The sequence below is a fragment of the Sinohyriopsis cumingii genome, chromosome 3 (genome assembly GCF_028554795.1).
Source record: "Sinohyriopsis cumingii isolate HCF-2022 chromosome 3, ASM2855479v2, whole genome shotgun sequence".
Lineage (NCBI taxonomy): Eukaryota > Metazoa > Mollusca > Bivalvia > Unionida > Unionidae > Sinohyriopsis > Sinohyriopsis cumingii.
In genome coordinates, this window is record NC_142963.1 from 106,288,879 (window position 1) to 106,308,487 (window position 19,609).

General features: G+C 32.9%; 2 protein-coding genes across 2 annotated transcripts in view; one reads left to right on the forward strand and one right to left on the reverse strand.

Moving 5' to 3' along the window:
* The window catches only part of LOC149803477 (WD repeat domain phosphoinositide-interacting protein 3-like), a 55,943-nt gene extending 55,562 nt beyond the window's left edge, over positions 1 to 381 (reverse strand). Inside the window, exon 1 of the mRNA XM_089953197.1 lies at positions 203 to 381. Coding sequence (XP_089809323.1) covers positions 203 to 275 — 73 coding nt within the window. The 5' untranslated portion in view covers positions 276 to 381. The remainder of the gene's footprint in view (positions 1 to 202) is intronic.
* A 164-nt stretch (positions 382 to 545) lies between these two features.
* LOC149803478 (enoyl-CoA hydratase, mitochondrial-like) overlaps positions 546 to 19,609 on the forward strand; it is a 39,956-nt gene continuing 20,892 nt past the window's right edge. The window contains exons 1-3 of the mRNA XM_089953205.1: positions 546 to 672; positions 13,279 to 13,473; positions 17,133 to 17,260. Of these exons, the coding sequence (XP_089809331.1) occupies positions 564 to 672; positions 13,279 to 13,473; positions 17,133 to 17,260 (432 nt within the window). The 5' untranslated portion in view covers positions 546 to 563. The remainder of the gene's footprint in view (positions 673 to 13,278; positions 13,474 to 17,132; positions 17,261 to 19,609) is intronic.

A 19,609-nucleotide genomic window follows, 5' to 3' on the forward strand; every position in this document is an offset into this window, starting at 1 on the left:
ATGGTCAATTAATATTTTTGAACAATAACAATATGACCCCATTTGTCCATTTGTGAACATTAAATATAAATTATCTTCTAAAAGGTCACACAAATCTTGTTCATTAGCTAAATTATAAATAAACAAATTCCCATTTACTGTAGGACAAAGGGGGTGGACAACAGCGGATACTGTCTATTTTATGTTAAAGTAAATGGTGTACCATGATCCTGATTCCATCCAGCATAAAGCAGGCCATTCCCATATGAATTCGAAGCCGCTAAATTCATCATCATTTGGAAAACACGCCTCCTGAAGATAATGAACACTTCAACACAACATCATTTCCGATCAATCGGTGATAGTTAAACTATCAAAGCTTAGGATCAGCCTAATTGACATACTCTCTAACCTTTTCAAACATAATCGCTAAAGATGAGTTTTAATAAATGTTTGCAAAAAGTAAACCATAAATGCGACATGGAATATTTTATTAATAAATAAGCCCTCTAAATATATTCTTAAATCGAATATTATGTATATTAGCACTTCCTGTTTATATTCGAGGGTGATGAGTATCCAATATGGCGTCATTGAACTTTGCACGTAACGTTTTCGCAAAACTCATACTGCCGGCCAAATGTAATTTAAGACCATTGGATAAAGTAATCGGTTCAAGATGCATGTCTATTGGTTAGTTGAACTACCTGTATTTCATTTTTTTAATGACATGCACGATTTTAAATAATAAATAGTTTCAATATCATAAGGACATAGAGTTACCTAATTTCGATGGGCTACTCATCTATAATAGGTACTATATTATTGTCTGCAAAGATGTACAGCCTTATACTTATTTAGTTTTTCCAACTAGTCGAAATATCAGCTTCAGGTCCAAAAAAGCAATCAGCCCCTCTTAGCCCCTCGCGTGTCGTGGCTTGACTTTATATTACGTTTACTTGAATTTTTTTTTTATAGGTTAGAAAATATATCAACTTCCAGAGCATATTTCTTTTTTTTTTTCCTTTTCCACCTGCTTTTTTAATCTGTTGGGTAAGCCAGTGATTTTTGGAGTACGAATGAACTACCATACATTTATATCAGTCTCAGTTGTGATTTTAAAATTGTCATTGTGAATTAAATAAAACAGGAACCATGTGTACTATACAGGCCATTGTCATTTTATCACTGTGGTAAGAAATGTCAGAATATTTGAGAGAGAAAAATCCTACAATGTAAATTCAAAGTAATCCAGAACAAATCATTGTGAACTGAATATCAGAATATTAGAAAAATCAGTGACACCATTTCCAAAGTCAAGGTCATGTGTCCTATGCTGCAGAATAGTCTCCCTTTCATATGACCAAGTTCACAATACATCAAAATAAATTGTTTAAATTTTCATTGTATTTTCAGTATAAAATGTATGTATTTATTAAAAATAAAGAAAGACTGCACTGTTTATAATTTTTTATTAAACATTTAGAATTCCTAAAGGACTATACAGCAACATAGGAAGGGGCCTTATTAATGAGGGTCTTTTGCATTCTGTATTTTCAAGATATTTTAAGTTTGCAACAAAAACAAAATAGGAGTATATATAGTACTTACAAAATAATTACATTGTTGTAACTATCACTACTAATGCAAAAGTTCTTTAATGATTTAATTTAAATGGTTATTAAAGTCATAATCTGATAATTCATTGTCACTTCTATATTTCTTGTCAGTTGAATGTTCATAACAGCACCACAAAGAAACTCTGGAATGATCTTCCTGTCTGAAATATGATCAGTACAGTTGATATACATTCTACGCAAATCTTACTGAGTGCATCATGAATTTCCAAAGCATTCTTTCATGTTGTTGCATGTTTATGTTAGTTTAACAGTTGTTTTGTTTGGGGCATGGTCATGGGGATGGCTTGGAATTGGATGTTGATATTGCAAGTATGTTGACAAACCATCTTTACACCCTGAGGTGGACCTAAGTATGTACTTCATCATTTCCTGGTCCTATGTATCATTTTTTCTAGTATACAGGTAACCTTCAAAAAAAAGTTTAGAACTTCCATTTTTTTGTGTGGACACCACAAGACTTATAGTTATGATAAATTAGCAGGCCTTTGAGGTGGCCCACTTTAGGCCAAAAATTGAAAATTATTTTATATCTCTGTTTCACCCCCACCCCCTTGAGATCTGCAATTGTGGATGTTCAAAACTAAGGATGAATTTGATTAGGAAGGAAATGTATTTATGGCTTTTGGATTAGATTTTCTCTTTTTGACAGTGAAGAACTTGTTTAGATTTCTATTGCCAGTTTTCTATTTATTCCATCCCCAAGCCTAAAATTTTTTTGAGAAAAACTGGCTTGCTCTCCATTCATCAGGCATTACACCTTATGTCTGGTTTTCTCGCCACTTTTGGTGAATTTTCCCGGGATCTATGTATTCATAATCATCCATTTCATGAATGTTAAAAATAAGTGGTACATTGTTGTGTTTTGTGTTATTAACCCATAAATATATTGGTGTGGACTTCTCTGTTTGGAATCCTTTATGAGTCTTTTTGTTTCTGTTTTATTATTCTATTAAAATAAAAATAAAATTTAGAAAATGAAAAGTGTATAATTATGGAAAATAGTTATTCAATTGTTCAAGTTGGGAGGTAGGTGTTAGAACAGTTCTTGCAGGTTAGGTGGCAGGTACGCTGGGTAATTCACCAGACTCCAAGTGGGAGAGATATACCCATCTGGTTCCATCCAAGTGGCTTTGCTTTGATCCACTCCCAGTTTCATGTATAGTTTAGTATTATAGTTTTCCATCCAATTTTATTATTTTTTTTTTAAATCATGTTCTTTGGTGAGTGTCTAATGATCACTGAGTATGCCACACTTTTATACAGTTCAGTGGTAAAAGGTAGGAAATGGAAAATTTGGGAAATATGTATTGGTTTCTCTGATTTGTTTTTTTCTTGTCATGTTTTCTCTATCAAGCACGAGCCTTAACAGAAAGCTCCAAGGCTGATCTCTGTTCGTGCTAGTTTGTTAAACCTTATATTTAAGATGTTTGTTTGTTTTTGTTAGTTTGGAATATGTTAACTTTTTATCATGAGCATATGACTCGCTTCAGGACATTTAGATACAAAGAATGGTGTATTCCTTTTGATCTCTGAGAAAGACAGAGAGAGGGAAAAAAACAAAAAGAAAAAAGGAAACAATCTTTTTGTTGCAGTATGTATGCATGATAAGTGCCTTTCAAAAACTCTTGTAGTTGTTAATATATTTATTTTTTCCCCCCATTTATATTTCACATTCTTGCTTGTGATGCTTTCCATTTTGGAATGATTTCTTTGATAAAAACCTTGAATTTTTATATTCTCTTCAGTAAATGTTTAGTTGGGGGAGGGTTGTTGCTCATGGGCCCTTAGTTGTTTTAAAAGTAATTAGAGGAGATTGAAACCAGAATTTTACTTGTATATTCTTATAAAAGCTACCTCTTCAGTCAAACAGAAGCCTTAAATAAACCTCACTAATTTCAAATGGTATATATTTGTTTTCCAATTTTCCTCTCCAATAACGCTTTAAGTAAATCTAAATGATCTCAGTCTCATGTTTGTTATGCATTTTGTCCTCAGGACTTAAGATGCTAAGCAATTTTCTTTTCTTTGTGAAGCCATCAATTTATTGTAATCACTGATAGTAATAATAGACTGTGTCTTTATGTGCTGTGGCTTTTTTGGTCGTATAATAATTCAAATTGTGACTTTTTGTCATGTGATTTTCTGTCCATTTACCAGAGAATCCTGACAAGAAGGGTTTTCATATTTGTACACATGGCTGTCATTACTCAAATTATATTACCCATTTAAATGAGATCCTCACAAAAACGGCTGAGAAGAATTTGATCAAATTTTACTGAAAGCATTTTGGCAGGAAAACCTTTAAAATTTGTACAAATTATGCTAATCTGCCATCAAATATAGACACCATAACTAAACAAGATGGGGCCCCGATTGGCCGAGTGGTCTGAAGCACTCTCCGAGTCTTGGATTCGGCTAATGTCGGTATGTGAGAAAGCTTGCCAATAGCTTCTCATGAGTTGGTGGTTCTCTCCGGGGTTTTCCTGGGTTCTTCCTCCACCATTAATACTGGACGCCATGTATAGCCTATCATGTGCTGAAAAATGGCGTTAAACCCTACAACAACAACAACTAGACAAGAAAAACATCTGCATCACTTATCCAGAACTTTACTATAATTTGACCTAACCAGACCAAAAGCCTCCTAACAAATTTATTCCAGAAATGTAAAAAGGGGTTCCAAAGGTCCCTCCCAGTTCAAAGTGGAGTCATTTAAAAACGCACAAACGTAGGTTATTATTCTTACCTGTTAATTGTTTGTATAAGCAGACATCTTGCAGGCACTTGCATCATGAATTGATAAATTTTTGCAACAAATAGTCCCATTTCCAGCTTCATCTGTTTTGACTCGATCGTAGACTCTGACTGCAGCATGGTTTTCTACAGTTTTCATGTCCACTGATATAACCATGTTTATTGATCAGGACAAGAATATATTTGTGGACCATGCTACAGTCTGACTCAGACTGATTTAGAGTGATACTGGAACAGTGAATATATATTGCAGAAATTAATAAATCCATGCCCAAAGTGACTGTGTGTCCATTATCACCCACCCCCACCCCATCGTGAACCTTGCATAAATGGATTTTAATTCTTCATGCTTGAGTAAATCTTACTATATCCCCACTATAGTATTCTCACACCATCCTGTTTCGATTTTAGAAACAGAATGCATCAAGGATATAAAAAAATACACAAACTTAGTTATTTCATTCATTGATATATAATTTTTAACTTGATTGTCACCTGGGGATCTTAAACACTATCATCTTGTTGATATTTTGAATTAAAAGAGAGTTTCTTTAGCAACACGGTTGCCATATTTTCTTGGGTTAGTCTATGTTTTCTAACAAAACAGATGGGATTAGTTCACCATCTTTGAAAATCTCTTTGAACAATATGTATGCAAGACTTTTTCCTCTTGATTTGTTCAGTTTGTTTTAGAAATATTAAAATTTGACATACAATGTATCCCCTGGGGGGTGCAAGACTGAGAGTAAAATATCTCCTTGGTGTCAAAACGGGGGTGGGGGGGTGCAGTCAGACTGAGTAAAAAACAAACGTTGATATAAAAACTATGGGTCAAATTAAAAATTTGGAGGTCTCTGAAACACAAATGAGGGTAAAGGGAAACACTGACATAGCAACCAAAATAGTCTATTCTAGTAACCAGAAATGGACAATGAGCAGTCTGTTTTTGTGTTTATATCAGGAGCTTCTGTTTGCATTGAAACACCAATAGTTCAACAGCGTTAGGAAATCTTGGCAACAGTCAGGTTATAAATCATAAATCAGTGAATGAAATGACTAAATTTGTGGATATTTTTTTCTTTGATGCTTTTCATTTTTAGAATCAGGAGGGGATACAAACAAACAAGAGGGTATGCGAATACTATAATTGCAGCAGTATTTTTGCTGAAGGTTTTGTCTTACATTTTCTTCCAATTATCATTGACCATGTGTGCTCAGTTGGTGTCCTAAGTTAATTAAAATCAGTATGAGATATGTTAGCCAGTATTTTTTACTTTCTTATTCCTAATGGGCACTGGATGCACTGTATTCAATACGTTTGTGATACACTTTATTCTGTCTGTTGTCAGCTCAGATGATTATCTTGGGTCATTTTGTGCACCTATGAGTACCACAGAGGGGAGCTTTTTTCTACTATGAATGAAAAATAAGGCCCACTGGTACAAGGGCACAGCTGGAAATGAACCCTGATGATGTGAAGACCTTTCAGATTTGTACAAATGTTGCAGTTGTTGTAAAAGACTTCTCCAAAATATGGAATAGAATTTGATCATATTTAACAGAAATTATCAAGGTTTATAAATCTTTCCAGTTCATACAAATGAAGCTTATCCACCATCAACTATTCTGCCCCCAAAAAACAAATCTTTACATCACTTTTCCCCCACATTTTTGAATAAAATTTGACCTGACTCACCAGAAGGCATTATGGCAGGAAGACCTTTCAGATGTATATAATGATGCTGATCCATCATCAGATGTGTTCAGTGTTACCAAAAATTGGAAAACCTTAAAACCATATTTTTCCAAAACTGCTGAATTGAATTAAAATGGATGTAATTTCATATAGCCATCATGACAAAAAATGGAAAAATCTTGAAATTACAGTAGAACTTTGATTATCTGACACCTGATTAACCATCAGTCTCTGTTAACCATCAGGTCATTGTACATCAAAATAATAGAAACAGGTCCATGTACAAATGTAGACATTATGATTATTTGATGACTGGGTCTATTGTATAATGTAGACATTATGATTATTTGATGACTGGGTCTATTGTATAATACTTTCAATGTACATATTCTTTTATCCATCTATTCTCATATCCTTCATGGTCTCGGTCCCACACCCTGATGGATAATTGAAGTTCTACTGTACTTCTTTTCCAGGTACAGTATGTGAAATGCAGTTTTATCATAGAAAGCATCCTGGCATATAGACCTTTCAAATTTATACAGAAAAGTTGGCATTACTAAAAGTAGAAATAAGTTTAAGAGACTTCTCAAAACTGCAGTTTGGATGCTGACTACTGGTAGTTTTGATAGAGATGTACACAGATGGTGCAGATCCTTCATCAAGTACAGCCACCATTACTAAAAACAGAAAAATAGAGAAACGTTTATACAACTTTATCTAAAAAATAAATGCTGATGAGAATTTGACCTACACTGACACATTTTTCTTGGGCATTTGGCTGTCAGATGTCAGAAGTTTGTTATTTGGTTTTATTTAGACATCCAGTATGGCCATCTTGAAAAATTTTTATCACTACTCCTCCTGAATGGAGATTCATATCAACATATGGTTTTCACTAAAAGGCTTATTAGGATGTCTGGTTGGTCTGAGATGAAATGGGATAAATCTGATGTCTGTCACTGCCACCACAGTGACCATCTTGACAATCTTGTTATCACTGTATCTCCTATATGGATGGTCATATCATATGTCCTCACTTAAAAGGAAGAAATGGTCTTATCTTAAATTCCTTAAATTCTTTTTAGCCAGTATGGCTTTAGTCTCTTTCGAGGGACTCTTGTCAAAATTAGTGTGATAAGATTTTTTGTGAGATATATTTGTATGCTACACAGTGCATTAATATCATCATTATGTAGTTCTGAACTAACTAATCAGTCACACACACATTCAGGTTTGTATTTTGGACCATGAGAGCTTCATAAGCAATCATCATCATGAGATTAAACAAGAATATGTTAGGAATAACCCACATGCCCCAAAGAATTGATGTGTCCATACCAGTTTCTTTGTCTCTCGATTATTGTCCAATGTAAACAGTACTTAGAATTTGTTAGGAATAACCTCATGCCCCAAACAATTGATGTGTCCATACCAGTTTCTTTGTCTCTCGATTATTGTCCAACGTAAACAGTACTTAGAATTTCTCCAACTCGGAGATCACTCCAGGACCCATTCTCTTGTCAGTGGTCATTTTAGTACAAGATATTGTAAGTGTACTTGAAGTTAATAAGAACAAGATGAAGTTTTGTTTTAGTTAATTCATTGCTTACTACCCAAGAGTTCAAGTTGAGTTACCAGAACCAGCATCTGAATGGTGGACTATGTATAGCAGTGACTAGATATGAAGTAGAATGTCAAGGTCACTGTGACTGAAAGAATAAAATGGTTTCTGCACAAAAATGTCAGTTATCTATATTGGAGAATTATTTAATATGGAGGTGACATGATTTGCAATTCATGGTACTCTTGTTAAAATAACAGAATATCTTCAAAACTTAAAAGAAAAATGCTTCAGCATTGCAAATATGTGCATTCTGTGATAGTGAAATAATCTGAGTTACTATTATGCAAGACCAGTATTATCTAAAATTGTTATGAAAATAATTATGTCTGTTTTTATCACTTCTATAGATATGTATGGCATATTTTATTAATATAAATATACAAATTTTGTATGTTTGGGTTAGAAACTCATCTAATATAGAACTCTAGTTATTATGTTTACAATCTCCCAATCCCAGTGAATTGAACTTTGTCTGGAAAAAAAGAACAAAAACTTAACAATTTACTTCTAATAAGAGGGTATTCATATATTCTGTCTCCATCTTATAAGAAGATCTATGAAAAGCATTTTGCATTTTTTTTTTTTTACAGAGATGAAAACATTGGCTGTAACCTCATTCAGCTATTTCTCTATTGCAAATTTTTAAAATGACAAAAAGACAGATTTGTATAATTTCAGGATTCATATACACCCACCATAAGGTGGAGCATATTGTGAGGTTGTCCATCCATTTTGTTGCCATGTCTGTTACCAATTTGGTTTCTGAACAATGACTTAGGTTGTCTACAGTTACCAAACTTTGTGGATGGCTTGCACTTGGGATGAAGAAGAACCATAACAATTCTGAGTTCAAAATTTCAAAGGTCAGGTCACTGAGAATGAAAAATGTTTATTTGTATCTGAGTTTCCAGCATGGTCGATTTATTAATCTGTGGTCTTCTTGAGGACACGTTATGACAAATCATTCATTTTAATTCCACCATACTGCATTACAGAAGTTAGTATGGATATTTTATTGCTGTTGAAAAGTTGTAATACTGTGCCCTACTAGAAATATCCTCATTTTCTTGTCATCTTCATGAATGATGATGATGGTTCACATAATTTTCTAGCTGTGAAAAAAAGTAATTAAATAAAGAAATAAATGTAATGACATAAATTATGTGTTTAATAGCAGTGCCATAAAGATGCATCATCAATTAAGAATTTATTGTCTGTATCCAAATATATTACGGAAGACTGTTTTACAGGAACCCATTGCAAAAAATAAAATAGACATTTATTTTTAAAAAATGATTTCAGTGAGTTGAATCGTTTTTATTTACATATTTTCTGATGCTTGGATCCAATTTTATAGTGTTACAGATTACTATAATAATATTGTATATACAAAAATTAAATTGTATTTTCAAAAAGAAACAAATGATAAGTATACATGTTTTACAACAAAAAATTACAAAATTTGCATTGAACATTCCAAAATGAAGTATTCACTATTCACTCTGAAAAATCTCTTGAAAATGCATAATTGTTACAAAAAAAGATGATACCCAAGTGGTTATGCTGATTTTTCAAAACAGATCTAAGACTGTTCTTTTAAGATGATTAATATTTTCTTGTATTCTTCAAACTTTGTGCAGCCCATAACCTTATATTTTATGAGAATTTATGACCTTAAATAAATGTGCACATGTGTGAATCACATAAATTTTCATAAACAAAATCCCATATTACATTTTTTATATGTTAACAGAAATAAAAAAGCACTTAAGAGATCATCAGAAGTGTTATTAATCTTTAACAATCATTTTCTTATAAACGATGTTTTGAAGAAAGCACACTCAGGTAACAGAAAATTATATTTTTAAGTAGTTTGACAATAGATGAATTATTCTTATAATAATTGAACTCGAAAAATACATTTTAGCAAAACCATTTGCAAACTCATTTTCTTCTGTATATGGTAATTGAGGCAAGTTTGTTTATCTCTTTGACTCTTGTGATTGTAACGGGTGACTCAAGATTTCCACTTTTTGATAACGTTTGTACCACACTGTTCATCAGGCCCATCAGATAAAGACTAGAGTGGTCTAACCTTTTGCAGATTGATGGCAGATGGTTTCCAATTGCACATCCCACTGATTGTTAAGAGATTTTTTTCCTTTGTTAGGATCTACATCTCCCGAGAGATTCGATTGAGATGGGTCTTTTATATGTCATGGTCAGGTTTGAAGGTGCAAATATTATTGCCCCATTGCATCATTCTGTCCATCTGTCTCCATGGCAATGCTTGCAGTCACTTTTCCTGCAACGCTTCTTGGAAGATTTTAATGAAGCTTAGTAGATAAAATACATGTTTGGCGTAGGTGCATAGTAAGGTTTTGCTTTTTCCCCCGACCCATTCTTTGGAAAATTTGTTGATTTTTTTTATTAAAAAAGCAGTATATTTATACATGTAATTGAGTCCACAATTACATCTTCTACCACACAAACTTTGTAGGCTAGTAAAGTGTTTGGTTAGGTGTGTGACAAGGTTTTTGTTTTTTTTCCTGACTGACTTCTGGGGACATATGTGAAAAATTTGTCAGAAAGGGGTGTTTGGGATATTTAGTTTATCATTAGTACTTCTCCTTCACTGCATTTATGAAATTTAAATATCTTATGTTCTGTATGTGGTTGATGTAACTACACAGTAAGATCTTCCATTTTCCCTCTGGCCTATTGTTTTTGACATTTCTTTGCACATAGTCAAAAATGGGCTCCAGGCCTTTTTGAAACATTGTAGCCCAGATATAATGTTGTTGTAGATGTGAAATAAGGTTTTGCTTTTTTTTCCTCTGACTCAGTTTTGGAGACATTTCTTGAAATGCTTTTTAAAGAAGATGTATTTTGAGAAATCAGTTAATCATTATTTCTCCTCCCACATCACATTTTTGTAAAACTTTGTAGTTTAGATATATGACGAAAATATGCAGTAAGGTCTAACATTTGTCCTCTAGCCCATTTTTAATGAAATTACTTTTAAAAAATTTCAGAAAAGGTGAATTGTGAGAGTATAGCTTGATAATTTAGGTTTATTTGACTGTTTGCAATATTACTGCTGGACATGTTAATTTCGTGTTTATTTGACTGTTTGCATTATTACTACTGGACATGTTAATTTAGTGTTTATTTGACTGTTTGCAATATTTCTGCTGGATGGACATTCACAAATATACAGGAAACATTCTGATGTTTTGTAGCTCTCAGGGTCTTAGAGAGGTTTTGTTTGCCATAGAGAAAAATCATGTTAAAAACATGCATGAGGAGATATGCATGTCAGTGAGTTCATTTATACTTAGTTGGACTATTGGTGTAGATTTTTCTTTTGCTTTTCACAATTCTTCATTTTCAATATTTATTTGTCATTTTCATCATTTTTATGTCAATCTGTCCATTATTCACATGTTTATTTCAGGAGCACAACTCCCAAACCATTCAAGATATCTAAGTGAATGTTAGTACACATGTTTAAAATGTGCCTTTGACTATCACAGTTCCTTAGTTTCTATTTTTTGTGTGTGGTCCATTTATCTACCATCAATCCATTTTCTATTCAGTTGTTTCCAGTGCAGTAAACTTCACAACCATTTTAAGAAACATGTTGCTCATTGAAATTTATTATACATATTAGACTAGTGATGTCAGTGTTCCTTTTGCTATTTCAATATTTGTAACATTTTTTGTTTGTTTGTTCATCATCCATCACCCATTCACACTTTATTTCCGAGACATAGCTCATGATACCTATCACTTCTCTGTGCACTTTGCAAATACAAACTGCCTCTTTATAAAATCTTTTTAAAATCATTCAGTCTACTTCCAGACAATTTGGCCTGGCAGGGGAATATATAGATGGCTTTATCTTGATAGAAAATATAGTTATCACTACATCTGTATGTCTGTCTGTATATCAGTCTATGGATATTTTCATTTTAGGATCAACTCTCAAACCAGTTATTTTAACCCGGATTGGTCAAGCAAAGTTTTGTAGAAGTGTCTTTTGTTACTCAGACTTTCCATATTCAGTATATTTTTATGTTACCATGGAAACAAAGTGTAGCATATGTAGTATGTAAAGTGTGCACAATAGAGTACTAGCATAAGTAGTACAAAATTGAGAGTTCTGGACCATAGTGATCTTGAAGTAGAAGGCACTATATATGCTGGAAATGGGGAGGATATGCTATCTTTTAATGACAGTTATAATGTGTCTGCCCTTTTGTTTTGCCTTGCCCATAAGAAAAATGCAACAAATTCATGGAAGTTCCACACATTTGGGTTTTTGATCTGTAATTATTCATGTTACTCAAGAATGTCCTAGATGCTGGTAGGCTTGGCTAGTAGACAGATGCACAACTAGTTTTATTTTATATAATTGTATATGGCCTTGTGGCAATACCAACACCACAGCATATGCAATTAAATACAGTGTAAAAGGCTTTCAAAATACAACCAGCCTATGCCTCTAGACCATTCCACATTACTAAAGACATATATTAGCATTGCTTTTTTTTCCTCCAAGAATAATTCTTCAGTGGAATTCCCTTGCTGAACATATTGCTTGAATGTAGAAGCAGCTTTAAATGATAAATATAATCGAGTAACATTAAATATAACAGAGTAATACCCATTTGGAGAAACAGTATTTAATTCAACTGATTAAAATGGAATTGTTACCAAATTATTACTATCAAAAGAATGTAATGGGTAAGTGTTATGTTAATTGAGTAATCTATTACACCATTTGAGTGATTCCCTATATCAATTGGTTAAAGAGGCATATAGATTTAATGAATGCTTTTGATGCATTTTATGAATATTAGAAAAGGCATCAACAGTGAATGCAAACTACAAGGTACCTACCATCTTAAAGAATCCTGATATGATAGGATGGATTCAATTGATTTTTAACATTTAAATAAATGGTATTGGGAATTTAAGATTTTGCAAGCCAGTTTGATAAATATATTCCCCCAGGGAAATGATGGATTCATGAAATGAACCTTGTTATTGTAACCAGTACAAATGCTACCAGTGTTTTTAATCATCAATTGATATCGAGTTTTAAAAGCTGTGTTAAATTTAAATCTTTATTTTCAGACATTTACACTAGACCAGAAACTGGTTGATTAGCAATTAAATGTCCAAGTACTGGCAGTCATTGATAGGCAGAAAATGTGTTCATGGTTTTTGTTTATCAAACCGACAATTCAGTATTAGGCTGCTTTACCTCATTGTACAGACTGTAACTGATCTTATTTTCATGTTGCTGAAAATTAGGGTCAAGAATAAAATTATCAACTATGACATAGTATTTTCATTACGCAGACAGATTTAGAGAAAGAATTATGGGTGTCTTGAAATAGGTTGTCTGAAGAATTAGGCTACAACAGCATTGTTTTCACTGAGTATGCAAGAAATGGTGTTAGAATTCTTAAATATAAGCACTCCCAGCATTTTTAGAAAGACTTGCTGTGTAAGGAAGTGATGTGCATTTTTGCACCACTCTTTAACCAAGAAGAATATTTTATTTTTTGCAGGAAATTATGAATACATCATTGCAGAAAAGAAAGGAGAAAAGAAGAATGTTGGATTAATCAAACTGAACCGTCCAAGAGCCTTAAATGCATTATGTGATGGATTGATGAAGGATTTAAAAAGTGCTCTGGATGCCTTTGAAACAGATAAAGATGTTGGTTGCATAGTTCTGACTGGTTCAGAGAAAGCATTTGCAGGTATGGGCAAATTCTTAGCTTGCTGCTGTGTGTGTGTTTGTATGTATGTACAACATGAAAAAGATGAAACATTTTACATATATTTTCCGGGAGAACTGCCATAGAAGTAATCTCTCATATCCATTGTTTAACCCGCTGCTGATCAGCAGTTGCTAAAACCTACTTTACAAACACACACTTTATTTCTGTATAAATAAGAAATGAAACAAAATTAAAAACATGATTTTGGAATTAATTTTGAGGGTATTTATGACAAATGCATACAGTATCAGCTTATGGCAAAAAATGTTTTATATATGCAGCTGTTGAATGAGCGATGTAATCAATTTAGTGAACAATTAAATTTTAATTCATTTAGATCATTAAATTTATCAGGGAATGGTAAAGACTGTAAACATAATGTATGCAAATGATATCCACCCACCTACCAACTCTTCTGCCATGATGACAACTAAAATCTGTGTTACTCTTTCATTTTATTTGTCCCCGTCTTGTGTACGATAAAGTGACCTGCTCTTAGCTCCTTTCTTTATAAGTAAGGCATGATCTGCATCTCAGCATGTTTTTAGTCCTAAATTGATACTTTTGTATTTAATTTAGATTTTGATTTCAACCTATACATTTTAGTAACACAAGTTTTTTTAAGTTCTTCAAAATCATCATAAAATGTGATTCCTTAATACAATCAAGTCAAGACTTTGAGCTTGCTGCCAAGCTTTTGGTACTTGTTCTTCAGATGTACTCTGAAGGTGACAACATATATATCTAGGTTTTTTTTCCCACTGGATTTTCTCACTGTAAATATCAGCACAGGTAAAATGATCATTTGATCAACACATTTTCCCACTCAGAAGGTGGTTGAAGCATGACTGGCAAGCCCTAGAATTTGCCGTCTGGCAAATGCATGTGTATGGATGACTCCTGTGTAAGTGATTTTCTGCGCCCCCGATAAAAAAAAATGTGTCAAAATATGCATGATTAAGCATTTCCAAGACCTCTACTTTATTGTTTTTTATCTTGTCATTAAAAAGAAGATAGTTTTAAATCATGCTGACTTTAAATAAATCTTAAGTCTTAGAGTAAAAATGCATGTATAACTGTTATTTTATACATCAAGATAATAATAATAATAATGAGGACTTTGTATAGCACCTAATCTTTAGAAGCTCTAAGCGCTTTACAACATTAGACAACACCTATAACATAAAAAAAACATATAATAATATTATTACAAAAACAAACACCATGAAATTAGAAAAACATTAAAAAATAAAAAACATGCTGAGAATATTTCAGGTAGGAAACATTATTAGGTCTTTAAGTTTGTTCTTTCAGTCGAAATAAGTGAGCTTTGAGAGCCCTCTTGAATGTGATCACTGTGTCTTTGTGTCTAAGTTCAGTGGGCAATTCATTCCACGTTGCTGAGCCTTGGTATGCAAAAGAACGCTGTCCATGTGACTTTGTTTTCATAGTGGGAATAATGAGTATACAATTGTCAGAAGAGGAGCGTAAGTATCTTGCTGGTGTGTACACATGGGTGAGGTCGGATAGGTATGTTGGACTAGAGTCTGACAGTGAAACGTAGCACAGAGAACAAATTTTGTGTTTGATTCTGGATCGAATGGATAGCCAGTGTGGGGTACAGAGCAGCGGGGAGGTGTGCTCTGATCGTGGTACTCTAAGATCACAAGGCTCCTTAGGGGCTTGTGTGTACCCACACTCAGGAAGGGTAAATAACAAGAAGCAGTATACCAATATAAGTTAGTGTGATTAATATGTTGATATTTGTTATATAAACAAACCTTGTTTTGGTTTTCTACTTTTTTCTTTCCCTTTTGTGATATTTCATTATCTAATCATGGGTAGCTCCAAAATTAACATAGCCTGTCATTCATTTGTTATGATGCATGTCAGCAATTTCAAGGTGACTATTTGATAATTGTTACTAATATAACTTGTGGGATTTCTTTTAAAGGTATATTTGGAAATTAATAGGTACTTATCTCTGATTATTAGCAACCTGGATTTTATTAAAAGCAGACTCAATGTAACAAAAATTTAGCATAAAAAATTAAGTCAGTGATGGAAAATATAATGCAAGATTTTCATACATTCGGCTGATTTTGGGCACAATTGTTTTTTGAAATTAGCATGAATCCTGCAATCACACTTCCTAGAATAGACCTGTAAGACTGGGAATTTACATGAACTAATAGATATACAGTAACTGTGGCACTATTGATAGTAAACATTGACAGTATTTTGCTCTGTAACATGTCCCCACAAAATGTTTGCAAGTTTTACAGGAGTCAGTGGAACTATAATGGCAACCTCTTGAGTACAGAGTTAAAATATGTATTAAATAAGTAACAAGTAAAATTCTGGTCATTTACTTAACAAGTTTAACAAAATTGTTGCCTTGAAAATTCTGCACTAATTACTTGTATTTTTAGAAGCAAAATAATATACATGATACAGCACATCTGCTGAAATCTCCCTGACATTGTTGTGCATTCACTACCATACAAATATTTGATTTTTATGCTGGGAATTGTTTTATGAGAATTAACACAAATGATTGAACAAAAAAAATAAAGGTAGACCTTGAATGTACAATAAGCAGTTAACATTTATTTTGGTTGATTTTTCAGCTCAATTTATTTTTAGAATATAGTGTGAACATCTTACAACTAAGAATTGACATGAAATATCTGGAAAGTTTGAATGACAGTTAACACAAAGACATAGCTTTGTAATTATGTTGGACACTTAAAAGCATTTGTTAGTGCAGATTACCTTTGAAAACACCATCAGATGAGAATTAAAACAAATACCCAAGTTTATTTTAAGAAGAAAAGTAAATAAATTGAAAATTTATCTAGACCATACATAGTTCTTGTGCTTAGTGCATACCTGCCACATTCACAGACAGCTTTGTAGGGTTTGGGGAATTCAGAAGTTTGTTTTGAGTTCTCAAGGGGGGATGGGGGAATCAGTGCACATGACCTAAACTTTTAAAGTTATTTTACTTTATGCTAGTTCATGATCATATTAAATATTTATTGTTGAATGAACTTTGTCCAAGTTAAATTACCAGCAAATACACTCAGGCCTTACTTGAAAACAACGCAGCAGATCTTCTAAAAATTGTAAAAAAAAATAATAATCAAACAATGTCCAAAATTTACAAGGCATTTAAATAATATTTCTGGCCAAAAATTATGATGTCTGAAAAAATGCAGAAAATTTGGCAATAACTTTATGTCATGAAAATTGAATGTCACTTGTAACAACTTACAATATCAAAGTCATCAAGAAATTCAGTATCTTCGCAGCCATTATAAATAGAAACTTGTTCCTGTTTTTGAGACAAAAACATTAATAAAACTCTTTGAATAATATTATATACACTTTGCAGTATCCAACTTAAAAAATTTCATAGATTTAATATCTAATGAATGCTCATGTGAAATCCTTGTTGTATATTTTATGCGAGATCCTTGTTGTATATTTTATGCGAGATCCTTGTTGTATATTTTATGTGAGATCCTTGTATATTTTATGCGAGATCCTTGTTGTATATTTTATGCGAGATCCTTGTATATTTTATGCAAGATCCTTGTATATTTTATGCAAGATCCTTGTATATTTTAATTCAGCTGGAGCAGATATCAAAGAGATGTCACAGAAAGAGTTTTCTGAGGTGTATGGCGGTAATTTTCTCAGTCATTGGAATTCACTCACACAGTGCAAGAAACCTGTAATTGCTGCCGTGAATGGATATGCTGTAAGTTTGTCTGACGTCTTATCCTCAGACAGAAAACATTTCTCCACATGTTCAGAAACAGTTGTTTCACATTTAATTTCCAAACACATTATGAATTGTATACAGTAAATAAAAAGTATGCAAGTACTCAAAACATATTCTTTAATTCTTTAACTGAAAAAGGATGATCACTTATTTAATGCTAAATGGTTTCCAGTTGTAATTTACTTAGAAGCATGATCTGCTGCTTTAAATTTATTTCCTGCTATGTACACAATGTTAATATGGTGGAACTCTCTATATGGCATTTAAGTATAAAGGAGTCTCATTTTAAGGCTGGTTTGATCATTAATTACATTTCATTATTTAACAGTAACACAAGGTTAACACAGATCTGGACAAGTCCTTGAATTTTTTACTGCTCCTTGAAAAGTAGTCAAATGTTTTACAAAAGGAGTTTTATCCTGGAAAAGTCCTTGAATTTTGTACCCCAGAAAAACTTGTTTCCAAAATTTCCTTACTAAAATTTAACTGATAATTTAGTTTTTAAAGGTCTTTTGCAAAAGTTTGATTGTGTAATCACAAAGCATATTTAACATCTCAGGATAATAATTTACCAGCGCACATTTGCAGGGGTCATGCTACCAGGCGAAGTGGGCGACTAAGTACTTAAAATATGTCAACTTTGCCTTCTTCTGTTAGGAAAGCAAAAATGACTTTGCACTGATTTTTTTCAGAAGAACATTGAATGAATGTCCTTTTTGATATGCTCCCTCACCTTAGCCAGGTTAGTTCCAGGCTATGTTACAGCTCAGGCGAAATGTAGGCTTCAAGTCATCATATAGTTGGTGTTGATATCAATTGTACTGACAAACTCTTGCACATTCACAGATATGTGTTTTGATAGCTAATTTGACCCTTTCCCCAAGTAAGTTAGCAACTATCACTGTCCAATTTCCACAAGGTATCCTTTGATGATAAAAACATACTAACTTGTGTTTCAAAAATTAAACTTATGTAAATAGCAATTTGTGTTTTAAGAAAGGAATCAGTAACATGAATATTTTAACTGCAGTGTGTACATTATTTTCTTCATAAAAATTAGTTTGGAACCGTGAAATAATGGCGGATATTGCTATGTCAGGGAAGTACCACTTCATTAGATTGTCTTTTTTCATAAACCATTTGGCATATATATTCAGGAAAATTCATGGAAAGCAGAGTCAAAATATTACCTTATTGAAGATTTAGCTTTAAAATGCAGTTATGTAGGTTACAAACATATGGAATAATGTTATGTTGTGGAATTCAAGAGACAGTGGACGGTCAAGGTTATATTCTGAGTTCTCTAATTTTTTTGAAAATACAAGAAGAAAAACTGAAGCAAATACTATATAACCAATGCTAATGTTACTACAAGTACGTTGACAAATAATAAAACCTTACATTTGCAATCCTGTCAGTGGACTGTTGTAAAGAAGCTATAAATTAAGTGGTTATAACTTATGTTAAGAAAACCCCTGTTTCTAAAAATAGATGCACTTGCATGCTGGCTTTGTTGATTTGGTGGGAGTTTAGTTCATTCATATACTGACTTAAATTCTTTATTGCATTGTCTATGAACATTTACAGTAAAATTTTATTGGCAACAAAGAAATTAGGACAAACGCTATGATCAGAATGACGTGTTCATTTGCTCTTATATATATGGTTCAGTGGTTTTTCAAAAAAGTTTAGAAATCTTTTCAATTGCCATTTTATAGTGAACTTTCAGAAAGTTAAAAGAAAAATTCTTGATTAAGGGTAGCTCATTAAGCATTTCTACTAACATGCAATCACAATACTGTAATCTAGTTACTCAGTTAAAATTCACTACAATGTAAAGCTTCTGTTGTTCTCTTTTTAAGTCATATTGCCAAAATAGATTGCATATGTATAAAACAGGCACCAAATGTATTTATAATATAGGTAGAACTCCGAAAATATTTTGCTTGAAAAAAAGTATTGCTGAAAACCAATGTTCAATGCAAATATGCATAAATATGCATACTGGGAAATAGAGGATATAATTCAAACAAAAGAACCGCTCCAGTGGCCCAGTGGTTAGAGTGTCCGCCTCGGATGCAGGAGGTCGCCGGTTCGATCCCCGGCCGAGTCATACCAAAGACTTACAAAAATGGTGCTAACAGCTGCCTCGCTTGGCGCTCAGCATTAAGAGTTTAGTGTTAGGACTGGTCAGCCTGGTGTCAGGATAATGTGACTGGGTGGGACGTCATGCTACATGTCTGCGGCAAATGCCCCTGTGCTAGACATCACTTTAAACTGCCACACTGCAGACATCGTAGTGATATGACTGAAAAATTGCTAAAA